This window comes from Ornithodoros turicata, chromosome 3 (assembly GCF_037126465.1).
Source record: "Ornithodoros turicata isolate Travis chromosome 3, ASM3712646v1, whole genome shotgun sequence".
Classification (NCBI taxonomy): Eukaryota; Metazoa; Arthropoda; class Arachnida; order Ixodida; family Argasidae; genus Ornithodoros; species Ornithodoros turicata.
Genome location: NC_088203.1, coordinates 102034474 through 102052785, shown reverse-complemented (window position 1 = coordinate 102052785; position 18312 = coordinate 102034474). Strand labels below are relative to the sequence as shown.

The window sequence follows — 18312 nt, the reverse complement described above, 5'->3', positions numbered from 1 at the left end:
GAACTTCCTTCTAGGAAACACAAACAAACAAACAAACAAATAAATAAATAAAAGAACAACATGAGTGAAGTTTCTCCGGATGGAGTTCAAAAGCAACCACTAAACGTAAAGGCAGACACAGTCTTCGCAAAAAGCTCCTGCAACAGCACGACTTACAATTGCTTTCGAGGGGCATAAACTCTTGCATCTCTCGTAGCACAGTTTGCACGCTGTCAGAATCCCTGAATGAAAAAAAAAAAAAAAAAGGGTAGAAAATTAGACGTTCTGTCAATCGAATAACAGTATAGGACGTAGAATCCATTTCAGTGAAACACGTAAATTCGTGTATCTTCGCTTCCGGTCGCTCACAATTGGATCATTTAAAAATGCCACACTGTACACTTTGCTACAACACCCTTATTGAATAGCTAGAGCATTTCTCGAGTCAGTTTGATTCCCACGCACCTTTCTATGCCTCGTATTTCTTCTAGGTGGTGATCCCTGGGCGGGGGCCTCCAGAGGACCAACTTGTCGAGCACAGACATGCCGGAGCTTACTGGATTCTGCTCTGCAAAGAATAGACATAAATAATATTAGCACTATAATTCATTTGTTAGAGTGCTACAAGTTCATTATTCGTGCGTGGACTTTGTGTAAGCCAGCTTCCTTATGGTGCCAGCGCCTTCATCACATGCCTCTTGCATCTGTCCGTCCCCATTTTGTGTACTGTTACAGCTAGATCTCTGTAGTAGCACCGCGAAGCAACAGTGGATGTGCGTAAGTGTTAAGATAGCAATGCAGAAGTTTAATTTACATTTTCAGGCGCAGCAGTCGACTACAGGTAGCTAGAAGGTATTTCGTTACAACCAATAAATTAATAACGCGCCTGAAGTTAGTCCTTTATAAATTTTTCCAAATTAAAAGCGCGACATAGCGTAGACAGCGCACCCCAGGTCATCTATTCCAGTCAAGTATACGATTAATCTATTGGTACAAGACCGGCCGGACAAAATGAGAATGAGATAAAATTAACGCTTTCATATTCATCCCTGCCAAAAGCCAATAAAAACCCATCAAGTTTGACAGCGCGTCGTTCCCTGGCAGTAAACACGTTAAGCTGCCGCGAGCAGTATGAATGCAATTGATTAGAACACTATTATTTCGAAAGAACCGTCATTATTTCAACACTGGCGTTTTTATTATAGTTTTATATCGAAATCTAAAACCACTATCAAAGTGTCGTCTTCTAATCCTGTCAGAAGTGAAAGATGTATTCAGGGCAACACGCAGCCTCGTGCGAAAAGTTCCTGGTGGGCGTATTAAAGATTACCCATAATCTTTATGGAGGGAATATTAAGCCGGCTCAGAGCTGTTATGGAATTAAGAGACATTTTCGTTGCAGACTTCGTTGTCAGTGAGAAGCCGCTAAAACGCCTGGCATTCGAATTGGTCGGTTCATCCAACGATCATCCAACGAGACACACATTTAAGTACGGACACAGGAATAATGGTAATGGATAGCTTTTTGGTTCGAAGTACATCGGAGGCACATAAATAGAAACGCTCCTACGCAGAATATTTCGAGATGTGAAAGCGCAGAGGAGTTTCTGGACAATTTTCGAAACATCATCGAAACGTCCCCATTTTTTTGCTTTCAGTCACATCACATTACATGATCGAAAAGGAGGATATTGTAATTAGCTCTCGAAATACGTTAGGGAAGATGAATGAAGCGCCAAAAAGGCCTTCTTCTGCCTTCTCAAACGCGCGATATCAATTGAGCACCGCTCAGTCAGGACTGAGCGGTGCTCAGTCCGAATGATATAGGGCTATATAGGACTATATAGGACTCCAGTCCAATAGGACTATATAGGACTCTAATATAGGACTATATTTCCCCATGGTGGAGACACTTCGCCGAGCATGTAGGAACAAGTGGAATAACGTGCCTTATCGTTATAACGTTATCGACACCGCATCTATCATGGTGGGGGGGAATCTATTTATTTGGACAGGAAAAGTCAGCTTGAAAGGACGTCTTGCTCTTCCTTGTTAAATAATTCCTTAGTGGGTATTCCTGTGGTAGTTAGAGTAAGGCGATGTGGCGTCAGAGGACTTCCGCCGTCTCACCCACGGTGATCGCTGCTGGGGTGCCGTTTATCGCTATCTTGGTTTCTAGGCGTTATGGGAGCTCCTTGTTCCAACAGAGAGATATCTACTCCTATAATGAAATCAAAAGCAATAAGACTGATACAGAAACGTTGTTCTAGTTTCAGCGGGCCAGTTTTGCCGCATTTCGTTTTCCCAGGTCATTTCTCAGAATCACCAGTTCGTGTCATTTCGCTCGGACTCCGAGGCAACAAGAAGAAAATGGTCCTCCCGCATTTTTCAAATCCTCCATCGCAGCCGTGGAAGATCTGCTTTACTTATAATTTAAGTTTGCGTTTTGCAAAAAACTTCCACTGACCCAACTCTGAAGCGCGTTTATTTTCTCCCGCCGACAGGAGGGCGTGTTTTCCAGTTCCATCAGTCTGACAGGAGGAGAATAAATCATAGCACGTCCGAAGCAACGCGAGTTTAGACCCAGAAAACGAGAACACAACGAAGAAATGGCGAGGAAAAGCGCGCAGTGTTATTCGAGCGTATCCACAGATCAATTGCCCCCGATCGGTGATAGTTTGGCAAAGAAAAGAGAAATGTTGGCTCCGTTCCATCACGATGAAAAGAACACTGCGAGAAGCCATTTTTCCTGGCCAGTTCGATGAGAAGCAAAACGCGGAGTTTCTAATCTATCAATCACAGTCTGTTCGTCCTACGTTTACTGCGTGTACTATGTAGTCTATAGTGTGTCTCCGTGGTGTACAGGACATAGCATTTACCGAGAGTGCTGACACGTCTAAAGTAGGGTGTTATTTTTTTTATTCCCGCGTAGTACGCGAGAAGGCCGTACCGCAGTCCGGACCCTGACTTCCAAGATGGGTGTTCTGACCTTTCGCGCGCCTAGTATATTAGACGTGTTGAGTGCGACACTGCATACTTTGCTCATTACGCTGATATGTCTAACGTCAAAATTACATTGACTCTTCCAAAGTACTGTACTACAGTCCTAGACTTCGAAATGAATGAGATTTTATATGCCAATAAAACCCAATAAAAGAGATATGTACAGACAGGTAGACGTCACAGCTGCTAGTTCTCAACTGATGGAAATTTGTTGTGAAAGAGTACAAGCTCGTATGTGTGACAAACGAAAGCGCTATCACGCTAATACAAAGCACCACACGTGTCATGGTGTCTACCTGCCGTCTACCCTGCCTGTCTACCAGGTAGACACCGTGCGTGACGTGCGTGATACGTGACACGTCACGTGCGTGTTCGTTTTATTGGCTGTGTACATTTAGTGGAAGGGTAAAATTTCGCATCCGAAGTATGGCCCAACATAACAGGAGTAGGCAAGCTACATGTTAAGTTTGATGTTAACGTTGCCTAGAGTTTGAGGAGAAAACGCAGGCCGAGAAGAACACACGACAGACTCAGAGTCCGTCGTGTGTTCTTCTCGTCCTGCGATTTCCCTCAAACTCAAGGCAGTGTTAACATGACTCTCCAAACAGCCATAACATGGCTCTACAAAGCGAAAATAAAGTTATTGTTGTTGTTAACATGAAGTTAGGCCGAGTGCGTACGCTTCACTGCAGTACTCTCATGTTTAACAGCCAAAGCACGCTTCACAGGAATATAATTGGGAGTAGATTTATACGCATGCTTCACATGCGAATGCTGGCCGATGTGGTTACGGCCGCGGATCCGCGTGACATCCTGATTTTCGGGTGGAAATTGATCGCGGATATGAAGATTTACTCAATATCTGCGCAGATGCACCCACTTCGAGCAGCTTTTCTTCTGATGGTGGGATTCAAATATGCAGCAAGAAGATAAGGGTATATTTCGTTGTTCACTGGTTGTCCCCTTGGCATTCAACGTTCAAGGACTGTACCCTGATGATCCATCCAAAAATGGGACTTCGACAGTTTCGGCCGCTACAGCTGTGCGCGAGCTACCTAGGCCCTGGCCAGTCCAACACATATGTGTTGCCTCCTGCGAGCTTGCGCGTGCATTCATGCACCTGCTGCAGTGATATGCAGGCAGTACAATATTGTGCCTTCGTCCGGTGGTGGATGTCAGTGGGTTTCACATCTTCACTCATAAGGGTATGGATGACTGATCGTTGCTCTACCTTGTGCAAACCTAAGGCCGGGCAGCCATTTTTAATCTGTTGTTGCATGCTTGCACGTACCACGCGGAGGTCGCAAAACACAAGCGGAAGGCCCGCAGTACCACCCGCAGCAAGAACTTTATGTATGACGTAGAGCTTGGAATTTTCATTAAAGTATTTCAAAAACTTTCCAACATTTCCCAAAAAAAAAGCTAGTTGCTGATGTCAGCGTTCGTGAATGTGAGTATGCCTACAGCTGCCATCAAGTAGAGAAATTCCACGAATGCCAGGTCATATTTTTCGGCCGCCTATCTGTCATAGCCAGATAAGCCGCGCTAGCCTTCGAGGGAATGGAAAGCACGCATATATAGAAAACGAAAGACGCAACGCGAAGGGATCGACGTTTATGTGGTATATGGTGCGTGATATGCGGCAACCGTTATGTACATGGGAGAGATATGTTGGGGCTAAAAAAATTTAGGGATGTACCCATAGGGATAATAGATATGCCATCGAAGAGTTGTCGTGTCGTTTTATGAAGAAGAAGGATGTCTAAAACGACGCAATTCAGGGCACGCATCGACTTCCGGGGAAGTTAGAGGGGCAGTTTAGAGCGGCTTATTTGCCATAAAGAAAGAGGACAACTTAGGGTGGTCCGTAGTGATATAAATATGTACGTTAAGTGAACTGCGGAGACGAGCAACGAAACATGAGGAAGGACGTTAGCAGCTTTGTATTAACCCGTGAGGCCACAGATCGACCTACACTCTTAAAAATGAACTTCACCGCATAGCACGCTCCTAGCCAACCATCATCTCAAATGATATCGTTATCTGCCCTGATTTGTCGAAAACGGGAGGCGTACGCCTTTTTTGTGACACTTATGCTGTTCATAATTGTCACAAAAAGGAGTACGCCTCCCGTTTTCGACAAATCAGGGCAGATAACGATATCATTTGAGATTATGGTTGGCTAGGAGCGTGCTATGCGATGAAGTTCATTTTTAAGAGTGTAGCCTGCGTCGTTTTTCTTAGTAAAGCTTATTTTCAAAATCCAACTTCTGTCCCCAACGCATCCAGAGAAATTAAAGAGTGATAGTTGATGAGAAGGCACCACAAGTGGAAGTTTCGCACTTATTGATATTCTGTCTCCGGTGCTACCATTACACCGAGCTAGTTCCCTCATCAACTTATCAACCATCGCTCAGATATAAGATATACAACTTCTCTCTCAAATCTTACATTTTTGCATTGGCAGCTATGAGTAAATCGAGGCGGGAGGCATGTTTCTCAAGGAGCGTATTAGTAGCCGCTATAGGGGTCGAACACAACACAAGTCTCCTCGAATGACTAATTGCATACTTCGATGAGAGAGCGCTAGTCGCGTTTGAAACTCGAACCGGGTGCATCTTCGTCAACTACAGCTCTACGAGACGGCAGGGAAGAATCCCCATTCTTCCCAGGAAAGGCCCGGCCGCAAACAGCACGGCTTGAATCCCAGGGTCGCTGCGGTGTCGCTACAGTGGATACCTTGTCAGAAGGGCAGAGTAGGCAATGACGTCGCTGACGGTCTGGCTAGAACAGCTGCGAAAAACCATGCAGACCGAAAGTCAAAGCTCCCGCAGGCAATTTCTACTGCTCGAATTCAATCATGGAGGCGTTTGTGGAGGCCACACCATGACAAACAAACGAGAGACGTATCTGCACCAGAGATCTGTGTAACTGGTGGCCTATCCAGGGCCGAGGCTTCCCTTCTCCTCGGCATCAGGTTCCGCAGCGCCTACACTCTTAGAAATGAACTTCACCGCATAGCACGCTCCTAGCCAACCACTATCTCGAATGATATCGTTATCTGCCCTGATTTGTTAGAAACGGGAGGCGTACGCCTTTTTTGTGACACTTATGCGGTCCATAATTGTCACAAAAAAGGCGTACGCCTCCCGTTTTCAACGAACCAGGGCAGATAACGATATCATTTGCGATTATGGTTGGCTAGGAGCGTGCTATGCGGTGAAGTTCATTTTTAAGAGTGTACACACGCGCACACGTCTCCAAGCTCGGCCGTACACCGAGCGCTACACTCTAAGAAAAAAGGTAGTGCTTTTACTCCTTTTAGGGAGTAATTGCATTGCCACAAAAAATAGTCCCTTTGGGGAGTAAATGCACGGGAGTATATGAATGTGACAGAGTGAAGACCGCATTTCACGCGCTGTTGTAAAAGTCCTAGGTGCATAATTTGTGCGCATGCATGAAAATACTTTGAAGCAAACCGTCAACCGTGATATATCGAGTGATATAAAATCTTGCGCCATACTAGGGCACAATTTGCGAAGAAAGATGCGCTAACTGTTTCTTACTCTGTGTGGCTGGAAAATTGCTACGTTGTCTGAGTTATACAGCCTTATGTCGTTCAAATTGACCAAGGGCACATATTTACGTAAACTGTCGCATTCAGGAGACCATTCGCGAAGTTTAGTGACAATTTGCAGTCCTGGGGAGTAAATGTCGGGACTAAATGTTGGGTTAGGGGACTAAAATGGGGAGTAATTGCAGACTAGGGGAGTAGAAGCTGCAATTACTCCCCGTTTTACTCCTTTTTTTTTTCTTAGAGTGTAGATGTTATCATTGTGGGGAAACAGAAACGGCTGAGTACGTTATAATGGACTGCCCAGCAACATCGGATGCTAGTTGCAGGCTGCAGGCGAGCTGTGCAGACCACTGGCACATCTGAACCTCAGTTCGAGGCGATAGCCTATCCTCGAGGAGATAGTAGTCCTCGTGGCAACGTCCACCGTCGGAAGTTCGTTCAAAGAACTCTGCTGAACTTTTTTCAAGGTCGTCGACCCTGAAGGACGGGTATAAGACCATGCAGTCCACGCTGCTTGCCAGCAAATAAGTTAAAGAACCTCCCCCGTCCCTCTCTCCCCTCTCCCCCGAGCAAAGTGCCACCAGACTGGGCATGCAGACCGCACGCCTACCCAACGTTACCCCTATGAGCTCGATGCAGTGGCGTATCTAGAGCTACCTGCGCCCATGGCAACATGGTTAACATGATGTCCTTGGGGATGCGTTTTCGTGTGGTCCGCACTAGGTTTCACACTACAACCTCTCTAATGGCGGGTGCTTTAGATCATTTATGAATGTGCCAGGTTGAGTGCCCGACCTGGCACATTCACACACGACCACATAATGGCGCCCCTGTTCACCTGGCGCCCATGGCACCTGTCCACACCTGCCACACCCTAGATACGCCACTGGCTCGATGAGCTCTTTTCTAGTATGTGAGCTGAAGTCGGAATACCCGTAAACATAACGTACGTTTGATACGGCATCATGACAGAAAGTTTAAAAGAGCGAGCGAGTTGTAGCGTAGATCGATAACGTAAAAAAACCCGAGACAAGAGAAACGCACACGAACTAGCCAGACGGCACGCGTAAATACAATTGAACGTAAAGTTAAAATCAGATCTGATTTTAACTGTATATCGTGTGCAGAGATTCTGTCTCAGTTCACATTTGGGGACAAAGGCGAGAATGCAGAAACAACGAAGCAAAATCGCTACGCCTACAACAGCGATGCCATAAACGCGACCGACAACGACGAACAATCCGCGCTAACAACGACTCCCCAGACTCTTCATAAACAGCAACGCAACGAGACAACCACAGCGGTGAAACATCGAAGCAGAAGAAAACACAATCTCCGAGCGTTTCAGCGAAATACACGAGAGGGATAAATGATCTAATCTGCCGAAAGATACTTTTTCAAACACACAAAAAGAATAAAGGACAACATGGCAGCAGTTGGAAAGCTCGCTCGCGGCGAAGCGAAGCACGAATATCGGGAACGCTTTCTATTTTCAACATTACATTCATTATTTGGTCCTAAGCTAGGAAATTTACGTGAGCACGGCGTATTCATCGATTTCTGTAGTGGAATAGGCCGGCGTTATCTGAACCAAGTTTATACACAAAAAACCTAAAAAGAAACACACACACACACACAAGAACGAGATACTTGTTCTGCGGGGAAATGCGAGTTCGCCATCGTAGCGCGCGCGAGGTACGTTGGGCACGCACTGAAATCTTTCGGTACAACTTGCGTTATATCACATCATACTGAAATCAAGCCACGGCGTGCAGAATCGTAGGAAGTTTGCGTTGAGCTGTAGAGCTGGCAGAGTGTTTCCCAGAGTTTGATTGTGCGTTCCTTCACTCTCCTTTTTTTTTTTTTTTTTTGTGCAGGAGCTTGCGCCGTGCTCTGCCAACACCTACTAGATAGCAGGAGGTGTTGGTTCTGCGCGGTGCTGCTTTCAGGAGCAACAGACTTCTTGCCCCACTTTCAGGACAGTACAGAGAAGGCTTAGGCTGGAGAAATAGAGACGACCTGAGCGCCCCTATACTCTTAAAAATGAACTTCACCGCATAGCACGCTCCTAGCCAACCATCATCTCGAATGATATCGTTATCTGCACTGATTTGTTGAAAACGGGAGGCGTACGCCTTTTTTGTGACACTTATGCTGTTCATAATCGTGACAAAAAAAAAAAAAAAGGCGTACGCCCTCCGTTCTCAACAAATCAAGGAAGATAACGATATCACTCGAGATTATGGTTGGCTAGGAGAGTGCTACGCGATGAAGTTCGTTTTTAAGAGTGTACGTCATTGATGACGTAACGCCGCCCCGCCAAGCATTTTATTTTATTTTTTCGCCTCTTTCCGGCTTCTTGCCCACCACAGAAAAACATAACCTCCAACCGGTCTTCTCGTGACGTCACATGTTTGTAAACAGTCTACGTGCACGCAGCTGTGTATCGTTTTTACGAAATTAGATCGAGCGATAAATGGATGAAATAATAAATAACTGACCGAGGCAGATACGAATGACCATTCGAACAAGTCATGAAACTTTCCGGCAAGCATTCTACTGTGCACATCCGTAGTACCCATTTTATCCGGCATTTCACCCAGGGTAATTAGTATTCAAGGATACGGCTCCGTATAGCACGCTACAGCAGGTACGTATATTACCGAAGTACGTACGCTGTCGTTCAATTTAAACCACCTCATCCATCTTACCCCGCACATCAGACACATTGCAGAGCATGCATCGTTCTCGGAGAACGCCCCAGTTGCCGCACGAAAACAACGCGGCGCTCGCTTCATTTATTAACAACAACCGCTGGCACAGCATTCTCCCGGTGCAAACTTATAAGCATATTGCAGTGTAAGCTAAAAGCGACCCTCATAAGCGGGTCTGTTCTATTATGGCATTATTATATGAAGGCGGAACGATGTTCAGAACGGGTTCGATCGGGCGTGCACACGGTTGCCGAACGCTGAAAGCGTTTTCCGTCAAACGCTATTAGTAACGCTTGCCTAAGCACATGAATGGCTATTTTCCTTGGGCCAAAGCGGCGCACTGTGTAAATAACGCCGGCTCGGGAAAATGGCAGCCCCAAGAACAGGCGCCTGCAGAGGGCGTCTGCGTTCGTTCACGGGACCGAGGCTATCTGCGGTCCTAAAACTGGGACTGTGTTCGCGTCGAGGGTGTGGCAGGGATTTTGTTTATGTACTCTGTTACACGGGATAGAGAGGCGGAATTAAACGGAGCTCGCAGCTTTGTCATTATCGAAAAGAAAAGACAAGGAACGGGCAGAAGCATGCAATGATAAAGAGGTGTTACCTCGGTTGCGTGTGCCGTGTACTATTATTTGTCGTGCGTTTGAGCGGGAAGCCATCTCAGCGTTCCATTAACGCTTATCACGTGACTATATACCCAGGGGGCGTTCATTCTGTAGCACTGTGGTACTAAAGAGCACGTTAAACTTCCGAGTAGTTGATGTTACACCACAGGTACAACCACAGAACTTTCATAATATCTAGAGACCGAGGTAGAGAAAACAATATCTTAGCAACTGGTGGTAGACTCAAAGTTGTACCCATTCTTTTCCATTTATTTCTATGGGTACGATGGAGTATGATAGATGATAGATGGCACCGATATAATGCTGGGCTTCTACAAAAAAGTACTGGATTTGTAATAAGATAAACATGAATAAAAATAGCTGTTGAGTGTTACACTATAAGTTGGAGGACGTAACAAACGAGTACGCAAAAAATTCGTACTAATTGTCATTTGGTCTCGTTTTTTTGTCGCTAAACCGTGAAGAAGACGAGGAAGAAAAAGAAGAAGAGATCTTTACGTATCCAATGCGTACGTATCCAAAAAGCTCGTGCTAAGCATCCACCCGGGTTTTCCTCGGCCATCTTGGGTCATCCACCTGGGTTTTTCATCGGGAGCTTTCAGACGTATGTCTGCACAGTTCCCTTAGAAGTCGGCCCAGGACGCACATTCCCCCAGGGCCTTAGTCGTGACGTTGCCTACCCTTTCACGGCCGTGGCACCACCACCACCAAGCATCCTGTTTATGCGTGTCTGCGTAGTTTTGTAGTCGGTGAAACTTTGTTACGATGCTTATTTTGCTGCGCCTTTTGAACTTCGAAGCTTAACGTGCACGTTTATTGCTCCGCTTGTAGCAAATATGCCTTCCAGATTTCATTTCAAAGCTTCAGCGACGCCCCAACAGGTAAAATATATATATAACCGAATAGGGTACTATACACAGCATAGGACAGACGGTTTTTTAATTTTTGTATTATGTACTGAAACAAATCTGGAAGTTGAATTTTTTTTACACGATTTTTGAGCACTCTGCCTATCGGTGTCGAAAATTTCTACGTTTGTCGTGCTCGCGCTATTTTTTAGAGAGCGGAAAAAATACCAAAATATCATACTTTTTCCGGGGGAAAGCCGTACGCCGAACTATTTTCGAGAACGACACAACGTTATTAAAGCCGGTTTCGATACGAAGTTCAGAAGAATAATCCTGCAGTTCCAAACCGCGTCTCTCTCGTCCGCGTCTTTTAGCTACTTTCTGGAATATATACCAATAGCAATCACCTCCGCACACACTTCGGGACCCTAGCGCATGCTCCAAAGATACTACACGGAAGAGTGCAGAATGACACCAGAACATACCGTAAAAATCTGTCATGTCGACCTGGTTGGCCTGCACGAGCGCCTTGCATTTGTGCAGCTCCCGCACCAGCATCTGTGTGCAGCATACCAGGTTTACTAGCTGCTGGGAATCCACAGGAATACCTTCCGCAACGTCACTGCAATTAAAGAAAAAAAAAACATTTCGAGCCTGGGCAGCAAAAACCATCCTTATCGAAGCCAAGCCGAAGGCAAAAAAAAGAAAAGAAAAAGGCTGGGGAAAGTGTAAAACAGTAAATAGAAAAAAGAAAAAGAAACATACGAGAATAAAAAGGGGGAGGGCAGATCTTCCACGGGAATGGAATAAACCTGCTCATCGGCCACATCTTACACGGACGAAGACACGCAGACGGGGTACTTCCATTAGCGTCGGACCTGACAAAAGAAGCACGCAATGCAGATGCCTCGGGCGAGGGACGACATCGAATTAGCAGCTCTCCCATCTGTCCCGCCGCCAAGAAATACGCAGCGCAACGAATCGAGGACAGTTGAATTAAAGCAAATGAAAAAGTAACGAAGCCGGCTTCGCGCACGGTGTCTGAGTTAGGATCTTGTTAGGGAACTCGATTATGATTTTTGGTTCCGGTTTTTGTTTCTATATGCCGGGGATAATATGTACGGATGCTTCTATGAATAGAACGTGCGTGTCGGCGGGGAAAGAGGCGGAGAGAAGGTTTCTGGCTTCTGAACGGTGTTCGATACCTTTGTGATAGAAACGCGGCCGCTCAGGAAGGAGATATCGGTTTATCGATCAGTAATGCTTTCGGATGAACGCTTGACCGCTGGAAATAGCGAGTTTTAGTACATCGGACACGTCCAAGAAAAACGATACGATACAGGAAGCTGTTAAATGCAGGTTCAGCAATGTGATGTGAGCCACTTCAAGGAAAGAGAGCCATTGGCTTATCGTGTTTCGGGAACCGTTATCGTTAACACCCTCGAATCGACTATCTACTAAAAACATCGTCACATCACAGTTTGATCAAAGTGAGCAACACGGCATGACGAAACACTATGATTATCGACAATATGTAATGACCCAAGCAGCACAATGTACTGAAAGTCGAGTGCAATAGGGGTGGACGGGTAGGTGGAAGACCTCGAACAGACTCGTGAAACTAAAGAACATTGATAAGAGACATACCGGCCACCCCTATTGCACTCAGCTTTCGGTACACTGTGCTGCTTGGGAGACCTTGAACAGACTCGTGAAACTAAAGAACATTGATAAGAGACATACCGGCCACCCCCATTGCACTCGACTTTCAGTACATTGGGCTGCTTGGGGAGTGAGTGAGTATAAGAAAGTTGTTGTCTGTTCGACCTGCACGTAGGAAAGTAGGGCGTGTGGGGGAAGTTGTTGGCATGACAAAGGAAAACGCCTATAACTCCAGGGAAGACAGCCATAAATAACCTTTATTGCAATTCCACATGTCCACCTCGAAGTTCGACGCAGTTGGCGCATCGTTCCTGAAACTCTTTTAGCCCCTGGAAACAGAAATCTGACGTCTGCTCTCCGAAATGTGCTTCAGCTGCTCCCATCATCTTAGAGCCCTCCGAGAATATATCCTCCCTTTCTACCTTTCTTCTTCTTTTTTTTATGTTTGGAAACGAAAACTAGTCTGGTGGGGCAAGGTCCGGCGTGTACGGCGGATGTTCAAAGCAGTCACGGTGCAAGTCTTTCAGAACCATTGTCTTGTCTGCTTTGTGAGCAGATGCTTCATTCTGCAACAGGAGAACGCCTTTCCGTAGCTTCCCGCGTCGTCTTACTTTCTTCGTCTTACTTCTTCTTTACTTACTCTTACTTCTTCTTACTTACTTTTTTCGTCGTCATACTTCGAAGGCTCACCTAGCTGTCGGAGCAAGCTACAGTACTGTACAGTACTATTTCACACTTCTAAAAGATAGTCAGTCATCAAAACACCTTCCTTGTCCCAGCAAACCTTGGCGATGACCTTTGCCGCTACTCGTTGAGTCTTGAATGTCTTCGGTCTCGGAGACACCGGGTGCCGCCATTCCATGTTTCGTCTCAGGATCATAGTGATGCAACTATGCTTCATCGATTGTAAAAAAGTGCCGCAAAATCAATTTGGAGGTGATCCATTGGCCGTTGTTTCTCACCGGCATTCAAACATTTCGGCACCCACGTGTATGACAGCTTCCGCGTGCCCAACTCATCATGAATTACAAACCCCAAGGCATTCTCTAGATATCCCTAACGTCTTCGCAGTTGTTTTAGCGAAGATTCGCCGATATGCCAAAATGCGCCACAATCAACAATTTCGGGTGTGGGTTCCTTTGGAGGCTACCCTTACCTTTCGACGTCAAGATCCCCACACTGAAAGTTGGCACACCATTTCTTCGCGGTTGAGTACGATGGGCACTCGTCACTTAATGTTTGCATCATGCACTTGTATATTTCCCTTGGAAGTTTTCTCCTGTATGAACAGGTGGTGGTGGTGCTTCTGAAAGGTCTCGCCGTTGTGGGCCTCACAGAGGTGGGCAACGTCACGACTAACGCTGTGGGGGAAAGTGCGTCCTGGGCCGACTTCTAAGTCGAACTGTGCCGACATATATCTGACAGCGTCTTAGAAAAACCCAGGACTGCACAGCCGACAGCGGGATTCGAACCCGGGTACCTTCCAGTCTCGAAGTGACATGGCCAGCAAGCTAACCACTGAGCCACGCGAGCTGTTGCATGAACAGAAACTTCATGACAGCCCGAAGTTCAACCTTTGAAAATTTCACGCTTGTAGTAGACACGGTTCTTCTTCTTCTTCTTCGTCCCACGGAGAATGGCCATTAGCCCCAAGGGAGATCGGCCAGGGCTATGAGGACGTCCAACGGTACTATAACTTGACCGTGACAATTTGGGTGGGGAATGTGGGGAAGGTTGGTGGAGAAAGTAATGATGATTGAAGTGGGGTGGGTGCACGGTTCTGTTGATAGCCCGAGCAAAAATGAACGCTTCGCGTTACAAACGTCCTTCTTCTTCTTCCACCTCAGACGCTGGCCGTTATCCACCAAGGAAGATTGGCCAGGGCTAAGCTATTAGTTACCAGCTATGATTGACGAGGATGATGCATTTGTGTCAACACAGATGCAGTGCAATGTCTGTATGTGAGAGAGCGATGGAATATTAAAAAAAAACAAGAAACATAAACAAGAAACATATGGACTAGCTAACTAAAAGCGGTGAGAGCGATGGACAGATGATGTGATGCGAGATGTCACGGACCGACTCCACCTTCCCGTGTGAATTGCCCCAAATGATAATAGCGAAGTTAGTGTAAAAGGAACACCCATCTTGGAGAGAGGTTCGACTAGACAGCTTTGACGGAGGCGATCCAAAGTGCAACAGCATAGGAGGAAATGCTCCCCCGTTTCAGTGTGCCCGTAGTGCATGCGCGCTGGGAATGGACAAGTTCCTGCACAATGCAAGTAGAAATTGAGTGAAGGGGCAAGGCACCGAAGACGCGTCAGACACACCTCGGTACGTCAGGAGTCACTCCAATCCGGCTACCAGGGAAAAGGCAGATGTTCGCAACCAGGGCGAGGAGTACGATGCCAAGGTGACGCCAGGAACCGTCCATATCTGGCTCGAGTGATATCAGCAAGTGTATTTAAGACCTCAATGATCTGTTTAGACAGGGAAATCTTGGCCAAGCTGTCCGCTGTCTCATTGAGTGAAAGCCAACGGTGACCGGACCCATGAGGAGTACAATCCCACGTGAGTACATCCATGTGAGTATAATCTCGGATATGTGGCTAGATACGAGGGCCAAAAAGGTACGGATTAAAGAGTGTGAGGGGGTGGCCAGAGCAGAGATAACTGATAGGGAATCTGAGGGTAAGAGTACCCTGCTGAAGGTCCCATGGACTTTCCGGGGCCCAGAAACTCCCTTTCGTAAGGAGGTGTGTAATCTGGAAGGCGAACAGGAAACTGGTAGTCCAACTGAGGAATGAAAAGACCGACACCAGCCCGCTCCTCTGAGACAGAAGCGTCTGTTGCGATGACAAGGTGATTGAGAAAATGATGGAGATGTTCCGTCAGCATCGCCTGGAGCATCCGCAACGGAACAGTTTTAACGTTAAAGTGAAATACGTCAATGACGTTCACCGTGGTTGATATTACTCGGGAGTCTGGATACAAGTGGAGAAAGGTACACCAGTGACACTTTCAGGGGTGTCAGTGGTCGTTGGGCGAAGACTAACTGAGGAATGTTCGTTTTACGCCAACACTCTGCTAGGCAAACGGAAATATCTCTGAGAGGAGCACTGTTTCTGGTGACAATACAGTTCTGACACTGGGAGAGAGGTACTCACAGTGAGCTATTAGAAGCGGGGGCGTACCTACCTCAAGATATGACGCATCATTTGCAGCGTGCAAATGAAAGTATTCGCAGTACTGTGAAGTACTGTGAAGGGGCTCATTATTTCATTCCCCGCATCACCACCAGCAATGTGGCAGAGTATCGCCCTCTGGCGATGAAACTTCCCATGCATCTTCTCACAATAAAGTTGTTGTTGTTGCTTGGGAAGGCCTGGGCAGAGACGGAGTGCCTTTCTCTCCATTATGAACAGCTTACTGAGGCGGTAATCAAGGAGCTGTGAAGACAGGGTATACAACCAGATTTCAGTACAGGTCCGATGTAGCATTTATACACGTAAAGTAGGGCAGTCCGACGCATTCCAAGACGAATGCTGGAAGAGCGACATATGATGCCGAGAGCCTTAGCAGCTCTTGAGGTCAGATAGTCAATATGATGCTCCATTCTCAGCCTGTCATCATACCAGACGCCCAAGTACTTGAGCAGTCTAGTCTGACGAACAGACAGCATGCCAATATGCAGGTCGATATTCAGAGCTGAAGCAGTTGCACGAAATAAAATCCCTGCAGACTTCTTCACTCAATTCATTCAATGAGAAGTGGACTGAGGGCATCCATGTATACTCAAGGTATCAAAGTACGCCTGCAGTTTCGCATGTAGCAATTTCACTTCTTCTTCTTCTTCGTCTTGCTCTTTTATGTCTACGATGACGACATCGCGTTCGTACATGTGAAAGTCGGTCGGGCCGAGAACTTTTCAGCACGCCCTGGTACACGGCATCAACGCAGCGCAACCAGCATAATCAGCTTAACAACTTCCCATATATAAAAGAAAATCGGGTGCAACGCTGTACTACACCGAAAATAAGCTTCCCTCGCTTTACGCTACTGTAATACAGCGCCAGAGATTTGGTATTGAATATTTCAGCAATCCGGGCAGAGCCACTGGTGAAATGATTCGCCACAAATAAGGCACCGGCCTCAATCCGTCACTGCCTGCCCTTCGCTCGAAACAGGCGAACCAACACGACACGGCACGAGGGTGCCAATGCAGTATGAATGAATCTACATCGGCTATTTATGCTCAAACAGCGTGCTATCTGCTGCCCGCGAAGCGAGGGAGTCGTTAGCAATTCCGTAGGGGACACACAAGGCTCATCAAAACTTCATTAAGGGATTTCTCATGGCCTGGTGGAAACGCCCCAAAGCATTTGCCGATCTTTCGACCGCTTCGGTGCATGGGAACTGTCGATGTGTTGTATATCCGCCTCATATAACGAATCCCTTCCGTGGCTTCACTTTCGATTTATGCGTTTCACCTGCGTAATGGGTCGGAAATGAGTTCCGGCGGCTAAAGCAGAAGGAGCAAGGGAGTGATATTTAACGTCCTTCGAGACCCTGTTTCATTCATCAAGCAGTCCCTCAGGAGCCACCATGCAAATTATTTGTGCACTGTGTGATTAAATGCACAAAAACACCCTGATGAAACAACCGTTAGTGGTGTGGCGTGTTCCTGGAGGCACGGCCCGATCTCCTCACGTGACGTAAGCAGGCCCGTGCGACGTGGCGTCACCGTAGCGAGCAGCCTCGCCAGGTGTCATTTCTCTCAGAAATTTCGTCTGTTATGGACACCGCGCGGCGCTACTTGCAGGGAGCTATCCACGTCACATTGTGACGTCACAATTACTCGTTCACTTACGGGTTCCCCGAGCGACGGGAGAGGATCAAAGACCGCGCTGCAGGTCAGACACGATTATTCTCTTCTTGAGCAAAAGCGCGTGTGTTACTTGTTGCACAATATCTGCCGAAGCCAAAAACGAAAAATTTACGGCAGATGCTTTCACTAAGCGGCGGTTTTTTAAGGCTAAGGCCATGGGGACACACGGTGCCTCAGAAAGCAAGACAGAAATATTTTTGTTCATTACTGTCTTACGTATGCCTTTGCGAATAACAACTTTACGCGGTATGTATGTTTAGCAGCAAGAATATCGTCTACTGCCGTGCTTCCTAAGCTCTGCTACCGTGCGACCCGTCAAATAAAAGATAGCGTAGCGACTTCCCCCACCCTACCGTAATACACAAAATTGACAATGAAATTTTAATTGGCACTTCAGTCAGAGTGAATCAGCTGTGCTAGAAACCAGAAAAAAAATACACACACAAGGGAAAAAACACATGCCAACACACACACATAAAGATACGATGATGAGATGGGGCTGATGCCGGCAGGCAGGCTGGGCGCTGCCCCAGTGTCATTTGTAGGTAATGAGAGATGATGATGGAGATGAGGATTCCTGTGATCAAAGCAGGGCCGAGAGGCCTGTTGATGACAGGAAATCCCAAAGGTGACAGAGACCTTGGTGCATATCAACGGTACTGGACCATGGGCCCAGCACCTTGCCTATGGTAAATGGGCGGTGATCGATTGCATGCAGTCCGTGCTGCAAGATCTCGCGCTCCCGCTGGTGGTCAGGGCAGTCCATAAGTAGTCTCTCTCACTGTCGCTTCCTCATCGCCTTCCGTGACACTACGCATCCCTTCTTCACCGCATGCGGCTGAATGTTGCATTTAAAGCAGTTATAAGGCAGCGTCTTGGCCGTGCGCCATCAGACCTTTGTGCATCATGCTATGTGCGTGCTGACCTGCACATGCCAACAGGAATGATTGTTCCTCATGGCTAAAGTGAGCTTGTTTGTTAGAGTACAGTGTGCCAAAACGAGGGTAAAGTTGCA

At 46.8% G+C, this 18312-nt stretch overlaps 1 protein-coding gene across 1 annotated transcript in view; it reads right to left on the bottom strand.

Annotated features, from left to right (window-relative positions):
- LOC135389774 (uncharacterized) overlaps positions 1-18312 on the bottom strand; it is a 158232-nt gene that overhangs the window by 4846 nt on the left and 135074 nt on the right. The window contains exons 4-6 of the mRNA XM_064619805.1: positions 11233-11369; positions 445-547; positions 157-221 (exon numbers count right to left, since the gene is read on the bottom strand). Coding sequence (XP_064475875.1) covers positions 157-221; positions 445-547; positions 11233-11369 — 305 coding nt within the window. The remainder of the gene's footprint in view (positions 1-156; positions 222-444; positions 548-11232; positions 11370-18312) is intronic.